This window comes from Mesoplodon densirostris, chromosome 14, assembly GCF_025265405.1.
Source record: "Mesoplodon densirostris isolate mMesDen1 chromosome 14, mMesDen1 primary haplotype, whole genome shotgun sequence".
In the NCBI taxonomy this organism is placed as follows: Eukaryota; Metazoa; Chordata; class Mammalia; order Artiodactyla; family Ziphiidae; genus Mesoplodon; species Mesoplodon densirostris.
The window spans coordinates 72,911,158-72,928,712 of NC_082674.1; the positions used below are offsets into that span (position 1 = coordinate 72,911,158).

At 44.9% G+C, this 17,555-nt stretch overlaps 2 protein-coding genes and 1 pseudogene across 2 annotated transcripts in view; 1 reads left to right on the forward strand and 2 right to left on the reverse strand.

The window, feature by feature from the left end:
* LOC132502212 (zinc finger protein 234-like) overlaps positions 1 to 17,555 on the reverse strand; it is a 258,802-nt gene that overhangs the window by 232,850 nt on the left and 8,397 nt on the right.
* Positions 5,199 to 9,961, forward strand: LOC132502103 (protein FAM170A-like; annotated as a pseudogene).
* On the reverse strand, positions 9,990 to 17,243 carry LOC132502104 (zinc finger protein 226-like). Its single transcript, XM_060117909.1, is given in 5 exon segments — positions 9,990 to 10,025; positions 15,383 to 15,599; positions 15,601 to 15,749; positions 15,751 to 16,897; positions 16,899 to 17,243. Coding segments are annotated over 5 exon segments (1,659 nt in total). The 5' UTR covers positions 17,009 to 17,243.

The window sequence follows — 17,555 nt, forward strand, 5'->3', positions numbered from 1 at the left end:
CTCACAACAGCAAAACTTTACCTACAAAGGGTTCAAGCTATGACACTCCCAATTTTCACAAACCTCCTCAGCTCTTGTGAGTCACATGCAGCCAATTCCAGGAATTGGAGACATGGTTGTGAGGATGAAACTGACTTTGGGGCTCCCCTTGGATATGGTCTTCCAGACTTACCCAAAGGCCATTAAGAGGAAGGTTTACCCCACCTCAGGGAAACCCGAGGCAGTACTTGCAGTCAAGGGCTGGCCATGGCTTCTGAGCTACATCCAAAGAGCAGTTCATACTGTACCTGGGTCTGCTGGAGCCATTTCTGACTGTCCGAGAGCCAGCGTGTACCGCTCCTCAACTGCCTCCATTGTGGCTCATCAGTAGGGCTGTCAGATTTAGTAACTAAAAGTACAGGATACCCAGTTAAACTTGAACTTCACATGAATAGTAAGTCATCACTTTTAGTATAAGTAGATCCTATGTAGTATTTGGGGCATACTTATCTTAAAAATGTACTCGTTGTTTTTCTGACATTCATATTTAACTAAACAGCCTATATTTTACCTGTCAACCCTACTCATCAGAAATGATGGAGGCTTATAGAGATCCAAGAGAAGCCTCAGAGCATCCTCAGCTTTTATTTCTATGTCCTGGAGAGTGAGCCCGAGCTTCCCACTCCCATTAATTGCCTGTAATGGCATATATTCTCCATTTTAGAGTCTTTTCTACTTCTCACTGTAATTATCTTCCTTATTTTAAAGAGATGTATATTTTTTTCCAAACTTAATAGCTCATCCAAAAGTATTTGGAAGTTCATTCGACAAGGGAAAAACAACATGATTCTGACAAGCGAAGGAAACTGCCTGGTGCTTAGTAAAGAAGTATTGGGGAGATTGAAAAAGCCAAACTTAATAAGCAAATCTCTCTAAGGGTATTTTCAGAGCTTGATACCCTCCCACACCCTGAAAATATTATTACATCAAGAATGTAGAACCTGCTAACCAAATGTAAGGCTCCCATATGATTCTATCAAACTGAGGATGCTTCTTTACTAAGCAGTGAGCACACTTGCTGCCCCAGGGACCTTGGCAGTTGCAACGTAGGGCTCTTCCCTTTGGGATGGAAACAGCAAGTTTTCCTGTGGTCTTCACACTGGACCCAAAAATACTACAGTCCCAATACTTGTCAACTTTAAGTATTTTTCTGCATATCTCCATTTTTCTGTTACTATATGGACTACATCCTAGACTTGACATTACATAAATTGCATTCAAGAAGCTATTTTTAAAAGTTGGTAGGAAATCTTATATCTATAGCTTGCAGTCCCTGGCTTACTTTCATCCAGGTGCATAAGGGTTTTCAAAAGTAGTCAGGTTAGTTACCCCGTATCACAGTCCCACGCTTGTGTCACAGATATGAAAATGGAACATGATATTTAAGGTTTTAGTTGCAAAATCATCAAGCTTCCCAGACAGAGGCAATAGAGCAAAATGATTACAGAGGCATGGATTTTGATTTGCTCCAGTGTCTTGGGCAAGTCACTTGGCCTCTGTATTTATTTGTACTTACCTGCACTTATCTGTCACTTGGGGGTCATAATTGTACCTGGTCCATGGGTACGTTGTACAAATGATCTGTAAAGTAGTTACAAGAAACCGACACAGAGTAAGCACTCCACAGACGTTGGCTATTAGCTTTTGGAACTATTCCTCCGTGAAACAGATGACTTTACCAGTGGATGACTCGGTGGGAGACAGTGAATCACAGAATCACAGCATGTTGAAAGTGACCTAGTTCACACTCTTATGTGAAAAAAAGAAAAGTGTGCATGGGTAGAAAATGTCTGAAACTTTACCTAACAAATAGTTCATCATGTTAGCATTGAGGATTAGAATAAATCAGGAAAGGAGGAAAGAAAACCTTGAGTGTACTTCAATTTCTCTATCATTTGTGTTTCTACACTGAGACTCTGAATACACTGGAAGTGCAATCTATTTTAATGTGGCGGGATAAAGGTTTTCAAGTTCTCCTGATCCATCCGTATTATTATCTCAGAATTGCTGGCAGTTCTTGCCATCTTTGGATCTACACCCATCTGAGTGAGTGGGCCATTCTGGACGGAGGAGATAATAGAGCAGAAGTGAAGTCAGAGGAAAGGAGAGACAAGATTTTCTCTTTTCTCTTCAAAGAGGAAAGGTCTTTGGAATGGGAACAACTCACAACCAAACTTTGGGGAAAGGATGTGATGGAAAATGAGACAAACATCCTACCCGTGTGATGAGAAGGATTCCCTGGGCTGGATGGAGGGAGGTCACAGGTGGCTGGACAAGGAAACCAACTAGGGAGAAACACACACAAGTGCAGAGCAAACACCCCGAGGCCACTCAGCCTGACTCCATGCAAACATGTGTCCAGCAGACAGCCCTTCACCTGTGGCTCCCCAGCAAGACAGGTACCTCGGGGGTGCCAACTCATTCTGAGTCCATTATGCCTGGCCATTCATAAACCGCTGTCTAACGTGTGAGGAATAAACTCTCAATGTTTAGGAGGAAATTGGGGAAGGAGATTGAAAGGTTACTTAAACGGAAAAAAAAGAAGTTCAGGAAGGCAGGATGGTAGAGAGACAAGAAAAAGACCTTAAAAGATAGAAAGGATTTGCCAAAGAAGAGAAAGAAAAAGAAATGATTCCGAATGGGTTAACCTGCAGCTAGGAAGCTAAGGAAGATTATTGATGGGTGAAGACTATGGAATAAAGTGAATAACATGTATCAGAAGTTGCTGAGACTATGGTAAGCAGCATGATTATCAAATTATGAATTGGCTGCACTGGCATTCTAGGGGGGCACTAGGAAGGGGAAGCAGATGTTCATGAGATGACAGTAGCAGGTGGAAAGTTGTTTCAGGGGAAGATCAGTCTTGCAGAGGGTGTATCAGAGGAGGGCAAGTGTGAGCAAGCAAGGAAATACTAAGTGTATATGGTTCCTTCACTGAGTGCACCCAGCCCCGTGGTCAGCCTTGAGAACAAGCAGGACTTCAGGTACTGGAGCTACATTTCAGTCGTCAAGACTTGAGAAGACACCCTTAACTCAGGTCTTCTCTTCAAACTCCATCTTTCCTTCTTGACCTTCATTTGGCCTCTACCCTTACCCTCAAGCTGTGGACTGAGGCCACAGAGCAAGATGGGTCACTAGTGTCCTCGATCCCCTGGCGACTGTGGTTCACATCAGTGGAGTACCAAAGGCAATAACCAAGTAACAGACAGAGTGTATGAAGAAGAGATTCTGATAAGGCTTTCTGTGACAGTGTGGGCCGAGTCGGCTGTATATGCCTGCTATCACCTGAATGATGAGCAACCTTAGGGGAGAACTGCTCAGAAGGCAGAGCCTGGCTCTCTAGAGGCTCTGCGTTCTCACAGCCCACTCAAAGACCTCAGTTGCAGCTTCGGCCCCCGATCTCTCTCCCTCTGCCTACTCACAGTTTTTGAAGTCTTCTTTCCTCCACATTTCTCTTGAGAGGTGGAGGAGGAAGATGAGGTTCAGGCCAGCCCAGACTCCCCTGGGATCCCAGCAGGATGCCTATCATTAACCTCCCACCTTCTAGGAAGCTCCTAAGATCTCCACACATGGGGGAGTTTTCATTTCATCAGTGCTTCAAATTGCTGGCTGGAGATGGCCTGTTGAAAGGTGGCTAAAAGCAAGTAGGAACCTTCGGGCAGCCTGGCCCTTCTCGACTGTCAGACATCTTCAGGGATATTCTAGGAAACATTGCTTGTTCTACAGAAGGGAGGGAAAGAATCCAATTGTCCAATAATGCTTGAATGGAAAATAAATGATGCTATACGAATGTGATGAAATAATATCAAACAGTCAAAAATAAAAGACCTAGAACTATATGGACTTATGTGAATAAATCTTGAAAACATAATATTGATTGAAAGAAAATAAGATAAAGAATCTTAGATTGTGATAACAGGTATGTAAGTATTTAAATATTTAAATCAATTCAACATATTGCTCCTATATATATAGATGCAAGAAAATAAACTTTATCCAATGAACACATTATTTACATTTAATATGTTCATTTATCTAGGAAACCCAAAAGAACCCACAGATAAACTAGCAGGAACTAATAAGACGGTTCAACAAGGCACACACATACAAGATCAATAAATTTTAAAAGTCAATCACGCTCCTCTATACTGGCGATAGCAAATTAGAAACTGTAAAAGAAAATAAGAAAAAAAGAAGATCTAAAAATTGTCACAAGAGCCATATAAATTATTTAGAACTAAGCATACGTAAAAGTAAATAAAACTGACAAACTGACTACGACCACTTAAACTCCGCCCAAGCCAAGGATTAGAAAATGACTGTTCTTACTTTACGAGAACAGGCCCTCTTCCTAAGTAGCAGATCAGTACGTGAGAGTGAATCAAAGAAACACAGCATTTGAAAAGTCAACTAGGCAAAGCCTCTCGATCGCACAGACAGAAGATGAAGCCCAGACAGGTTGAGTTACTTGGTAAAGGGCCCAATGTCCTGACTCAAAGACTAGTATTTTTCACTCATTCGTAAGACACAATCAAATTCAGTACCTTGGAAAGAGATGGGGAAAAAACGAAGAAATCAATTATATAGTTCCTCATCTTTAAGTACAGAAATAGCCGTGACAAAATTACACGTATTGAGGGAAAATTGAAGTGCAGAGTTTAAAATGTCAATAATCCAAAGGGAAACTGGAGACCATTTAAAATATTCATATTAAATCTCTATATAAAAGATATTAAAAGATCTCCAATCAAAATGTTCATTTTATAGTAGATATGGTATGATACAACTTATAATAGATATGGTATGAACCTTTCCCTTTCACGGGAAAGCTTCGGCTGGGAAACAGGAATTGTTCTTGAAAACGGGGCCTGTGCTATTGCAGAGACTGTGCTGAACTTGGTCCACGGAATGCTGTGATGTCATCATTGAGGTCACAGAATCCTGCTGTGCGCCTGGCAACCTTGTAAACTTAACAGCCCTGGTGAGCACTAGGCAGTACTACTGGTTCACTAAGTGGTACAAGTTTTTCAGCCATTTAGGAGACTTGACTATTTTTGTTTGTATTGAATCATTTCAACGGATTGCCCAAGAGCCAAGAAGGGCCAACCTGTAGGGAAGAGGAGGAGTTGGACATCTCTTGAGGCATCTTCTAAGGGAGACTTCTAGTTGGTACCATGAAACGGCGACAAAAGAGGAAACATCTGGAAAATGAAGAGTCCCAGGAAACTGCCGAGAACGGAGGAGGTATGTGGGGGGCAACTTGCTGGGGCACATGGGTTTCTGCCAAACTAAACCTTCTCTTGGATGGGGGGGACTGAGAACGTGTCACCTGTGAAGCAGGGAGCGAGAGACCTCCTCTCACTGATGCTGCCGTATCCATCCGGAGGGTCCCTGTGATGTGAGACACAAAACGGCCAGATGCCCCTGGGAGATGGGAGGTCAGCTCCGCTGGTCTGGGGACTCTGTCCTGAGGCTGCCGGGCCTGGAGCTTTGTCGCACTCACAGCAGGCTGCATCCTGCTTGCACAGACCTAGAGGTGCAGCTTTTCTCAGTCCCCGATTTCTCTCTTATGCTCTTGGATCTTTCCCTGGGGTCATGAGGTGTGGGATGTGAAGGATGCAAGGATGCTGAGAGAGACCCATGAGTTGCTTGGCCTCTTTTACCAAAGTGGAAAGAGAAGCCCCATGAGTTGAAGGCCCTGTTGAAAAATATCTTGACAAGTGGAATGCACTTCGAAAGAAGATTTGTTTGTCCAGGGATGGTGTCATATTGAAAGCAAGGAGGTTTTATTCCTTCAACAGGAAGAATTTCCCAAAGGTGATCAAGGGAAGGGAAGGGTTTTCCAGAGACTGAGACCGCGTGGGCAGGGGTGAGAAATGGCCTCAGGGTCCTGCGGGGAGCTCTGAGAGCCACGGGCCACGGGGTGCCTGCGTGCATTAAATGTAGGCGAGTAGCTTGCCCTGGGAGAGGGGTGGTCACCCCAGAGCTCCAGCTAGAGGCCTCTGGCCCAGATTAGAGCCCAGTAGCTCCTACCAGGCCCAGGGCCCTGTAGACTGTAGGATGGGCCCTGGAATGGAGGTCTAGACAGCAGGCAGATTTTCAGGCAGTGGCTGGGACAGGCTGGGGAAGGCAATGACTGCCCCTGACCATTCAGAATATTTTGCTCTAAGTTCCTGTGTGTGCGTGTGTGTTTGTGGTAGTGCAGAGATGAGCAGGATGAATGGGGGTAGAGTGCTTATCAGATATAAAGTCTGCGTGGTAAAGTTCTTGTCACCCTGCCTGGACCTGGCTGACACTCGGTGTACGTAAGAGTGTATACAGAATTCTTGTTAGGGGTGTTTTATGAGACAGTAACTCATACACCCATGTACACTCTGATACAGCAAAAATATCACACTCCCCACATATAACTTCCTTAGTAAACCACACACAGCACATGGAGGTATATACACGCATCCCTCCTGTACTACGTTCTCATACAACCCACCTGTACCACAATCCTGTCTTCCAACACCAAACACTGGAGATGAAATATGTATATAGACACACACACTATATACATAGGACACACACACACACTCTATATATATATGTATCTCCTCAACTCTCGCACAAACACAGCTAACTTCAGCCATCGCTAAATACCTCTATAAGAACCAGTCACGAGTCATACACACCACACTTATAACACATTCTTGAGTAATGCCAGACCCGCTTTCTACAAACCACAGTAAACCACAGTCTCACTAACCCATGTCAGGGTTGCCAGAGAAAATATGGGCTATCCAGTTCAATTTGAATTCCAGATAAAGAACAAGTAATTTTTCAGTATCAGTATGTCCCACATATTGTATGGGCCATACTTACATTAAAACTAAGTCAGGCCAAATACTGCATGGGAATACTTACACTAAAAAATTATTCTGGGTTTATCTGAAACTGAAATTTAACTGGGTGCCCTGTATTTTTCTTCCCTTAGTCTGGCAACCCTTATATACTTACCACCAGCTCAGGTTTTATATATTTATTGTATTTTTGTTTAGTCTGTGTCTTCCACTACTAGAATGTGCAGCATTACCAGAGACTAGAACAATGGAAGAGTGCCAGATACACAGGAGTAGCTGCTTACTCAATCTTGGTGAATGAATGAATGAACACACACCATAAATACAAGCCACACCATGTAATGAGGAAAAGTTACATGTCCCAGAATTCCTGACTTGTGAACAGAAACCATGCACACAAAGGCCACAGACACAGATAAGACACATCTGCACTGTTCTCCCCATGCCAACCCCACACTTACCACAGACTTAACTGATACACATCACTCACTCTTCCCACATACTCACAGTCACCAACGAGGCCTACAGTACCAACAAGACAGTGACAGAGTAAGTACTGATTGGAATTAAATACTGCAGGATCCACTGGGAACCACACTCTCATCTGTGTGTATTCACTGCACCTGACACGTGTCACACACTCAGTAAGTATTTGTGGACAGAGGACTGATGAACCCACCCTGAGCCTTTCATTCCTCCCTCAGGAATCTCGAAGTCACAAGAGGATCCCCCTCGGCTTGGATCCACTGTGGTGGCCCAAGGCTGCAGCCCAGGGGCAGGGGAGGTCTCCTCTGCCCCTAAACACTTCTCCTGTGCTTCTTCTCCGCGCAAGCTCATTCACGCCGGTAAGGGCGCGGGGCTCCTCAGGTGAGGGGGTGCTTGGCTGTGAGGCAGGAGGCACACAGATCCCAGCGAGGCTGAGAGGAAACCCAGGGTCATCAGAGGTGATGAGGGCTCTGTGGAAGAGCCTGGGCAGGATGGCTGAGCTGTTCTGAGGGCGTGGATCCCAGCTGAGTCAGGGGTGGGGGGCGGGTGTGAATCCTGGTACTACCATGGTGGGGAAGTCCAGGAGCAGGGGCCGGAAAGGTCTGGGCTTGAGGTGGAGGGAAGAGGGACCAGATTAAGCATCTTCAGAGGAAAATGTAGGGTTTCTCTTTGCCTTTGCTTCCAGAGAAGGACAGAGTTCTGCATCATATACCTCCAGCCTGAGAGCAGTACCATCCAGCTCAGGTCCACACAGCTCACACACACATGCGCCCTCCAGGCACAGCCCTTCTCAGTGCACACATGAACCCTAAGCACGTGATCCACAGTACTCTCCTCCTGCACCACAGCCCCATTCCACAAGGAATGCACCACTGATATTCCCAAACTCACACTCCTCGTCATACACGCATGCAGCCGCATCCCTCACATACCACAGTCCTCACCACTGTACTCCAGACCCGTGTATACAGACACTGCTCCAGTATCCCCCAACCCGCAGATGAAAAGCGCACAGATGACACCAGATACACCACTGCCTCCTACGGCCAACAGACACCAAGCTCACGACAGAGCTACGTCATGCAAACGTCCCTCTCTCGTCTACCACACCTGCTCCCTCAGCTTCCGGCATGGCCCATGCATGTTATTATGTTTTTAATTTCCTTTTTCAGGAATCCGGAGATCACATCGAGACACTGCCCAGCCTACCGCACCCCTAGCCCAGGTTCAGGAAAAAGGGGAGACCGCTCCCCCATTACACTGTGTCTCCTCCTCACCCTCTTCACCCTGTAAGAACGATCTGCACCCAGATAAAGAGGAAAGGGGCATGAAAATATACTACATGCAGGTACAAGTGAATAAGGGTGTAGCTGTCTCCTGGAAGACAAAGAAACCCTTGGAGTTGCCTGAAAAGCAGCTGAGGATAGAAGAAGTGACCCTTCCTGAGGATGCGTGCACAGTAGGCACGTGCCCCTCTGATGTGTCCACCGAAAACCTCCTGTCTGACAGTGAGCCCGCTGGGGAGGAGAAAGAGTATGAGGAAAGGGCAGAGCCAGGCAGCCCATCAGGGTCACCTGCCGTCGAGGAGAGACCCAGGGCCAAGACACCGGACTGGATGGTGACCATGGAGACCGGCTTCAGGTGCATTGCCTGCTGCCGGGTCTTCCCCACCTTGGAGATCCTTCAGCAGCACGTGAAGGGCGGCGTCCTGGAGGGCTTCAGCTGCCGTGTCTTTCATCTCACCATGGCCCAGCTGATGGGCAATGTGGAATCCGAGATCACCCCGAGGAGGACGAGGAGGACGAGGAGGATGAGGAGGAGGAGGAGGACGAGGAGGAGGAGGTAGAAGGTCCCATCCCGAAGAGACCCCGCAGGCAGGCTCTTTTCTCTCCTTTGAGTTGCAAACAGCAACTGAGATTCATGGGACAGAAGATCCTGGAAGACGGTGTGGCCGTCCCTTGGAAGAGGTAAGGCTTGAGGCTGGCAGTCTTCTGAGCCTATGTCACGAGGGCCCAGAGGAGTCTAAGGGAAGGGGCCGCACACATGTGCTGGTTGACCTAATGGCTCTGCAGTGGCATCCGATGGGACACACCCAGCACTACCAAAGGCGTTGACCTCTGTTGACGTCAACAAGAAGGTGGAGCCTTTTCCTAGGAATTTTCTCAGGGTCTGCACGATGGACCTCAACTCTTAGAGGACGTACTGCCAGCAGCTCCTTCTCGGCAGAGAGAGCCAGAAGTGGTCTCAAGAGAGGACAGGGGCCCTTGCAGGACCAGAACTTTGAGGTCTGAGAGCCTTGGGCCTGAGCCGAGATCTCACCTGGACCACTGGACCTAGCCTTCTGTGACAAAGGGGAATATGAAAGAGAGTCACGTGGAAATGAGGTCCCCCGAGATATGGAAATGTTCCAGAACCTCCGTTGCGTGGTCGCTGATCTGGAGCCAAGCTCCCTGTGGTGTGTGTGGCTCTGAGCTTTAAGGCGACGCTGGAGGGTAACCCTGACTAGCAGAGCTTGGAGTGCTGCTTGTCTCTTCCTGTTCCACCTCATTTGCTTTATCCCTTCCAGGGAGAAGAAAGGACCCTCGGGATAGTTGGTAGTAAACCAGGGTATATCCTCCCTCAAGGGGACCCGGCCTGCCCTTCATTCAAGATGCTCTGGAAATGGGAACTGACTCATGTTATCGAATTGGCTGAGGGAGCACAACTCCCATGTTGATTCCGGTCAGACATGTTCATCAGACCTAGAGCTTTTCTCCTGATTCAAATCAAGTAGGCTATTAGTAGACTTCCCATTTATTTCAGCCCTAGAGATAGCACATGAGCAAATATAAAAAATCTCTGTGTATCAAAGCATTTTAATGAGCCCTTTCATTTTGCTGTTCATCGTGAAAAACACGCTCACTTTATCTCTGCCAATGAAGTGTTTCCACTTGACCGATGATGCCCCACGATCCCATTAGCCTCACGGAATTTAGGGAGTCCATTATGATGACATAATTTCCCTCTCATTCCTGGCCTGCAGAGAAGAGCAGCTACAGAGCATTCCAAGACTGCTAACGCTCCCCTCACCAATACGTTTCTTAAACCTCTGGCAAAGGAAGTGTCCTCTGAGCCCTCCCAGGGCACATAGGGGGTTTGGGTGAGCAGATCTTATGTGATAAATCCACTCCAGTGGTCTGGCATTCCTATGCCTTTGTAAACCTTCTACAGTGGTGGTTCTCAGCTGGGGACACTTTTGGTCCCCCCTCCCAGGAAATATGTGGCAGTGTCTTGAGACTTTTTTTTTTTTTTTTTTTTTGTGGTACGCGGGCCTCTCACTCTTGTGGCCTCTCCCGTTGTGGAGCACAAGCTCCGGACGCACAGGCTCAGTGGCCGTGGCTCACGGGCCTAGCCGCTCCACGGCATGTGGGATCTTCCCGGGCCCTGGCACGAACCCATGTCCCCTGCATCGGCAGGCGGACTCTCAACCACTGCGCCACCAGGGAAGCCCCTTGAGACTTTTTTCTTTAAGGAGCTGTGTTATGAATGAGCCCCACGTGGCTGGTGCACACGGATGTATCAAGGCACTTTTTTTTTTTTTTTTTTTGCAGTACGCGGGCCTCTCACTGTTGTGGCCTCTCCCGTTGCTGAGCACAGGCTCCGGACGCGCAGGCTCAGCGGCCATGGCTCACGGGCCCAGCTGCCCCCTGGCATGTGGGATCTTCCCGGACCGGGGCACAAACCCGTGTCCCCTGCATCGGCAGGCGGACTCTCAATCACTGCGCCACCAGGGAAGCCCTCAAGGCACTTTTTATTGTTACAACTAGGGTGGCAGGGAAGAGTATGTGCCACTGACCCATCTTACATTGCACAGGACAGCTCCCAACAACAAAGAGCTATCCAGTTCAAAATGTCAGTCATGCCAACGTCAAGAAATTTTGCTACAACATACTTAGCAAGTCCTGGCATTTTGACTTTAGCATACGCTAACTTTGGGTACAGGTTTCAGTCATTTGAGCAAACTGTTGAAGGCATTCCCAGGTAGCCAAGCTAACACGCTGAGTCTGGAATGGGTGTTGAATGCACTCGTATCAACAAATCCAGCCTAACCCAATATTACATTACTCCCACCTGCTTCAATACCTACAAAATCCACACACATTATTTCTCAGGTTTCTATTGATATAAATTATAAAATTCCTTATTTTAGCAGATAGTGTCTCCTCATGGTCATCCTTTATACCCGGTGGGTACCCACCCCTTCCCTGCTCCCGTCCCCATTTCAAGGACTCTAGTCTGATTACTAGGTCTGGAAAAACGAGAGGTAGTGGAGGCAAGTCTTGAGGATCCACAGACCCCTGCAAGGAAACTATCTCAGAGTAGAGGCAGACTTCCTTCTAATAGCACAGCAGGCTCAACTAAGAGGTCACAGGTCAGAGGTCACAGGCCTCAGCTTTGTTGGAATCTGCCCATATATTTCCACCTCAAATTTCCAGGATTCTACTCCTTCCCACTGATGCCCTATGACATAAGACAATCTACAAGGTTGTGAATCAATGTGTTGTCATTCAGCCACTGACTGAATTTGACTTTGGATCCCCTTAAAAAAATAAATAAATAAAAAGGAAGGAAAGAAAGATAGAAATGCTGATTATAACAAGTCCCCCAAAGTGTTGCTATGTAGCCAAGCTCAAAGCTAAGACAGAAAATCCCCAACGGTAAAAATAGATTTCGAGCTCAAGCTATCAACTGGGAGTTGAAACTGAAGGCCCTACAAAGGCCAATGGAACTGGATACAAAGCTAAAGATTTAGTCTTTAGCATAGATGGGAGTCAAGGTTAGAGGAAGCCATGCACTGGGAGTGAGTTGTGAACTACTCAACACTAAGAATGGAAGAGCAGTTCTTTCATTGAATGTGAAGAAAGAAACAGGTAGTCCCTAGTTGCTACCACTGTCTTTGAACCAAACTAAAGAACGAGGTCAACCAGAAGGGCAGATATGAGAATCAAAAAGGAAACCTCTCTGGAATCCTCACTGAACCAAGTCTAAGTTCTGCTCTACTTGTGGTCTTTCACTTACAGAGACAAACCTTTTGGGCTTACCACAGGGATCAACAGACTTTTTCTCTGAAGGGCCAGAAAGTAAATATTTTAGGTTTTGTGGGCCATCAGTGCTCGTCACAACCACTGAACACTGTCAGTCAGCACAATGGAAAACACTCAAAGATGGTAAATAAATGGATGGGCCAATAAAGAGCTTTTATGTTCCAATAAAGCTTTAAAGGCAATGAGCCAGGTTGGGCTCACAGGAGGTAGTTTTCCAGCCCTTGACTTAACTCACTAAACTACAAATTACCTTGAGAGTTGGTGGTTTGATATCTACCAAACCAAACCAAACAAGAAAGCCCTAGGATTTCTGACATCTAATGCAATGCAATTTGAGGTAGCATGGACTTTACATACACATGTGAAGGTGTGGTCTAGGAAACCAATCTTGGAAACCTGCCTCTCACATTAAATACATCTTTTGCTGAGTAAAGCCCTTTAACCAAGTAAGTGTTAAACATCAGTGAAATGACTAAGAAGTAGGAAATGGTATGCAAACCTCCTCCTTAACAACTTGTTCCCATCATTCTAGGTTTCTTCCCTATGCACATTTTTCCTTAGGGAATCGTTGATAAATTTTACCTCTAAAACTTACCTATTTCCACTCTCTATCTTCAGGATTTGCCCAATCACTGTTACTTTGTAAACAATTTTAAAAAGTTTTTTGGGGGGTAAATTCCTTTTTTCCCACAGCTAATGGTTCTCTGTGTCATAGTGTCTGGAACGACCCAGCTACTTCTCCAGTCAGACCAAGCACTTGAAAGGACAAGCCGGTACCCCGAGCTATCCATCCATTCACCCAGTAAGGAAGCCTGATGAGGAGAACTAGGATGTGTAAATTTCTACTGTTGGAATTAAAACAGAATATTCTGGGCTGCATGGATTTATCCTAAACTTCAAATGCATTAATTATAAATATACCGTTACACTGACTAATATTCTGTATCTTTGAATAACCATATACATTTTTTCTTTTTATAACTGATTTCTAGAGGTCTATTCCTTAATTTTGGCCATATATATGTATACCTCATGATGATAGGATTTCTTACTGTGAGGGATTAATATGTTCTTAGTAATTTTTAATATTATATTTTACATTATTTTACTACCTATGTTACTATAAAAATAACAGTATTTTACTGGAAAATTGATGCTCAATGAAAAATTTTAAATATGGAAGTTAAATGTGGAAAAAATCCCTGAAAATCTTGCCACTGTTTACATAAGGGTGAATATCCCTTTACAGATGATAGGATGCATTAACACACACACGTACATGTTTGATTAAGGTATGTGATGTACCTACCTAAAATACATTAAACTGTTACATGCTTCTGTCATTAAGTTTAAGCCATCATTTTAACAGACCTGTTATTATATAAGTATCTTAAAATATAAAGACATTCCTATTGAATATTTCACTTTTACAAAATTTAGTAACATTGACATGCTACTCACCTTTTCTATTTGAATTTTCTAATTATAAGGTCCTATTCTGTGATTTCTATATCAAAGGGACGCACGTTCTATGCTTTGATATGTACTCAGCAACTTCACTTTGAAAATCAATTTTTCAATCCACCGCTAGGAAAAAGTGTGCAAGTCAGTCATTGAATAAATATGTTTGATGAAATTACCAAATTTCAACAAATAATTTTTTTCTTTTTATCTCAGGCCAGAGAGGAGTAAGGAGATAGAGAACTTGACAAAAGTAATCTACTTCAAACAGCCTCTTTTCTCTACTTAAGAAGTCTTGATGAAAGTAATGCTAAAACCCTTGGGAGACAATCACATCAAAACCTAGACGGAAATGTGGTGAAGAAGAAACCAACGATCAGTTCATTTACTAAGAAATGTTTGTCCTCTGTCACTGTCATTAGTAACTCTTTCTGACACTTAAACCTCTGCCTTGACATTCTTGAAAAAAGGGTCAACAGTATGTTTTCTGTATTGCAAGATGAACAATCCATTTTCAGTAAGTCTATACTGTCACAAAAAATAACCAAATTTGTACTGTATAAGATTCACAGAATATTAGATAGACAAAGCCCAAGATAAGATCCAACTTGAAGCGAGGCTGGGGGGAGACAAATGGAGCTCATCATAACAGGACGATGCCACATTAATATTACAAATTGCAATACTGAGTGGTTTTCTAACACTTCAAATTTTTGTCTCCCTGAATTACTTTTAAGGCCAGATTTAGGTTAACTGCTCTGAATACAAATTTTTATAAAATTTTGGAGGGGACTGCAACATAATTTTCAAAAAGTTTTTCCTCATTCATTAACTGAACAAATATCGAGCACCTACAAAGTAGCTGACAATGTTCAGACTGTAGATTCAGAACAAACGTCGCTGCATTCGTGGAATTTACGTTGTAATGGGCATAAATTTTGGCATGTTCATCATACTTTTGTACAAGGCCTGCTAAAACTCACACTAAGGCTTCTCCCCTAATATTTAATAGAGGTCAAAGTTCAAATTTACTACACCATTTACCAGAGTTCTCTGCCGTGTGGCCTCCTGACTACTGGGACATGTTGAGCTATGGCTGAAACACCGACTTTAATGAAACAAATGATTTTTTTTTCTTTTGAACTTGATGACTGGAAGAATTCACATGACACCTGAGTTGTTTTTGTTTTTGTTTTAATCATTTTATGGAACTTTTTTCGTGTGTGGGCTCTCTGATGGTCTTACCACTCCTATCACTTTTTTTTTTTTTTTTTTTTTTTTTTTTTGTGGTACGCGGGCCTCTCACTGTTGTGGCCTCTCCCATTGCGGAGCACAGGCTCCGGACGCGCAGGCTCAGCGGCCATGGCTCACGGGCCCAGCCGCTCCGCGGCATGTGGGATCTTCCCGGACCGGGGCAGGAACCCGTGTCCCCTGCATTGGCAGGCGGACTCTCAACCACTGCGCCACCAGGGAAGCCCTCCTATCACTTTTATAGGATTTATCAGCAGCATGGATTCTGTGATGAACTGTTAGATTGGAGCGCCAACTGAAGCTCTTACCACAGGTCTCACACTTGTAAGGCTTCTCCCCTGTGTGCACTCTTTGATGAGACTGTCGCTGTGAAGGCCGACTGAAGACCTTACTGCATCTGTCACATCTGTACGGCTTCTCTCCACTGAAGACTTGAGGCCTGAATGAAGTGCTTCCCATACTCCCCACACTTATATGGTTTCTCTCCTGTGTGGACCCTCTGATGCATGTCGAGGTTCAGGCTCCACTTGAAGCCCCTCCCACACTCCTCACATTTGTATGGCTTTTCTCCAGTGTGGACTTTTTTGATGGGCTTGAAGGTGTGAACTCCGACCAAAGCTCTTCCCACACTCTTCACGTTTGAATGGTTTTTCTCTGCTGTGGACTCTCTCATGGGCCAGAAGATTTGAGGCCTGCCTGAAGACTTTCCCACACTCCTCACAATTATACGGTTTCTCTCCGGTGTGGATTCTGCAATGAATTTTAAGATCTGCTCTACGACTGAATCCCTTCCCACACTCTTCACATTTGTATGGTTTCTCACCGGTATGGATCAGCTGGTGGATCTGAAGTCGTGAACTCTGACTGAAGCCCTGCCCACACTCCTCACACTTGTAAGGTTTCTCTACACTGTGGGCCTTCTGATGGATTTGAAGATATGAACTCTGACTGAAGCCCTTCCCACATACCTCACATTTATAAGGCTTCTCCCCTGTGTGGACAACCAGATGAACTTGATAATGGGAGTTCCTCCTGAAGCTCTTCCCACACTCATTACATTTGTATGGTTTCTCTCCTGTATGGACTCTTTGATGTGCCTGAAGGTTTGAACTCAGAGTAAAGCCTTTACCACACACATTACATATGTATGATTTCTCTCCAGTGTGGACTCCCTGATGGGCCTGAAGACTTGAAGGCCGACTAAAGCCTTTCCCACATTCCTCACATTTGTAGGGTTTTTCTCCTGTGTGGACCCTCTGATGAATGTATAGATTTGAGATACAAATGAAGCCCTTCCCACACTCCTCACATTTGTACGGTTTCTCTCCCGTATGGACTCTCTGATGGGACTGAAGGTGTGAATTCCGACTGAAGCTCTTATCACATGTGTCACATTTGAATGGTTTCTCCCCAGTGTGGACTCTCTGATGGTCCTGAAGGTGAGAGGCCTGACTGAAGGCCCTCCCACACTCCTCACAATTATAAGGTTTCTCTCCCGTGTGGACTTTACAATGAATAGTAAGTGCTGACCTACGACTGAAGCCTTTCCCACATTCCCCACATTTGAATGGTTTCTCTACAGTGTGGACTTTCTGAGGAGTCTGCAGCTGTGAGCTCTGACTGAACTCCTTGCCACACTCATCACACTCACTGTGTTTTCCTCCCACGTGAACTCTCTGATGAATATGAAGAACCGAGCTGTAATGGAAGCCTTTTCCACACTCACTGCACGTGAGACTTCTCTTTTGAGTGTAATTGCTGGTGAAGATCAAAGGTGGAGAGATCGGTGAAGGTTTCTTTACATTCATTACACTGGTAAGGTTTTTGTCCTGTGTGAATCATGGTATTCTGATCCAGTGTTGAAACCCTCGTGCTATCTTTTCTATAATCACAGTAGCCGTAAGATTTTTGACCCTTGTGTACTCCATGAGCATCAAGGTGATGTGAAATCCAACTGATGGTGTCAACATCCTCTTTACACTGACAGTTTATTTTTCATGGAAATTTGCTGGTGTCTATTCTGATAATTCTGTGACTCAGCCAAGGAAGTTTTCCTCCAAGAATCCTGGGCTCTCAAAGTTGCAAACCTTGGATTTCCAGTACTACTGGGATCACCTGCTTTATCATTTAATATATGGTTCTCATCTTCAGAAATTTGAACAGAGTCCTGCCCCAATCTGGCAGGGGGAATCACCTTGTTTGCGGAACTGACAACTATTTATCATGGAGTCTTGGCATCTGGTTAAGTCATTTGCAATTTGTTGCCAGATTTGCCAGAAGGAAAGCTCTTCACGTGATCCTCTGTCTTGAACGGCCCTCAACTCACTTTGATTGTTTTCTTCTATCGGACAGAGAATTCAGAGATGTGGACACGTGAAAGCTTTGTTCA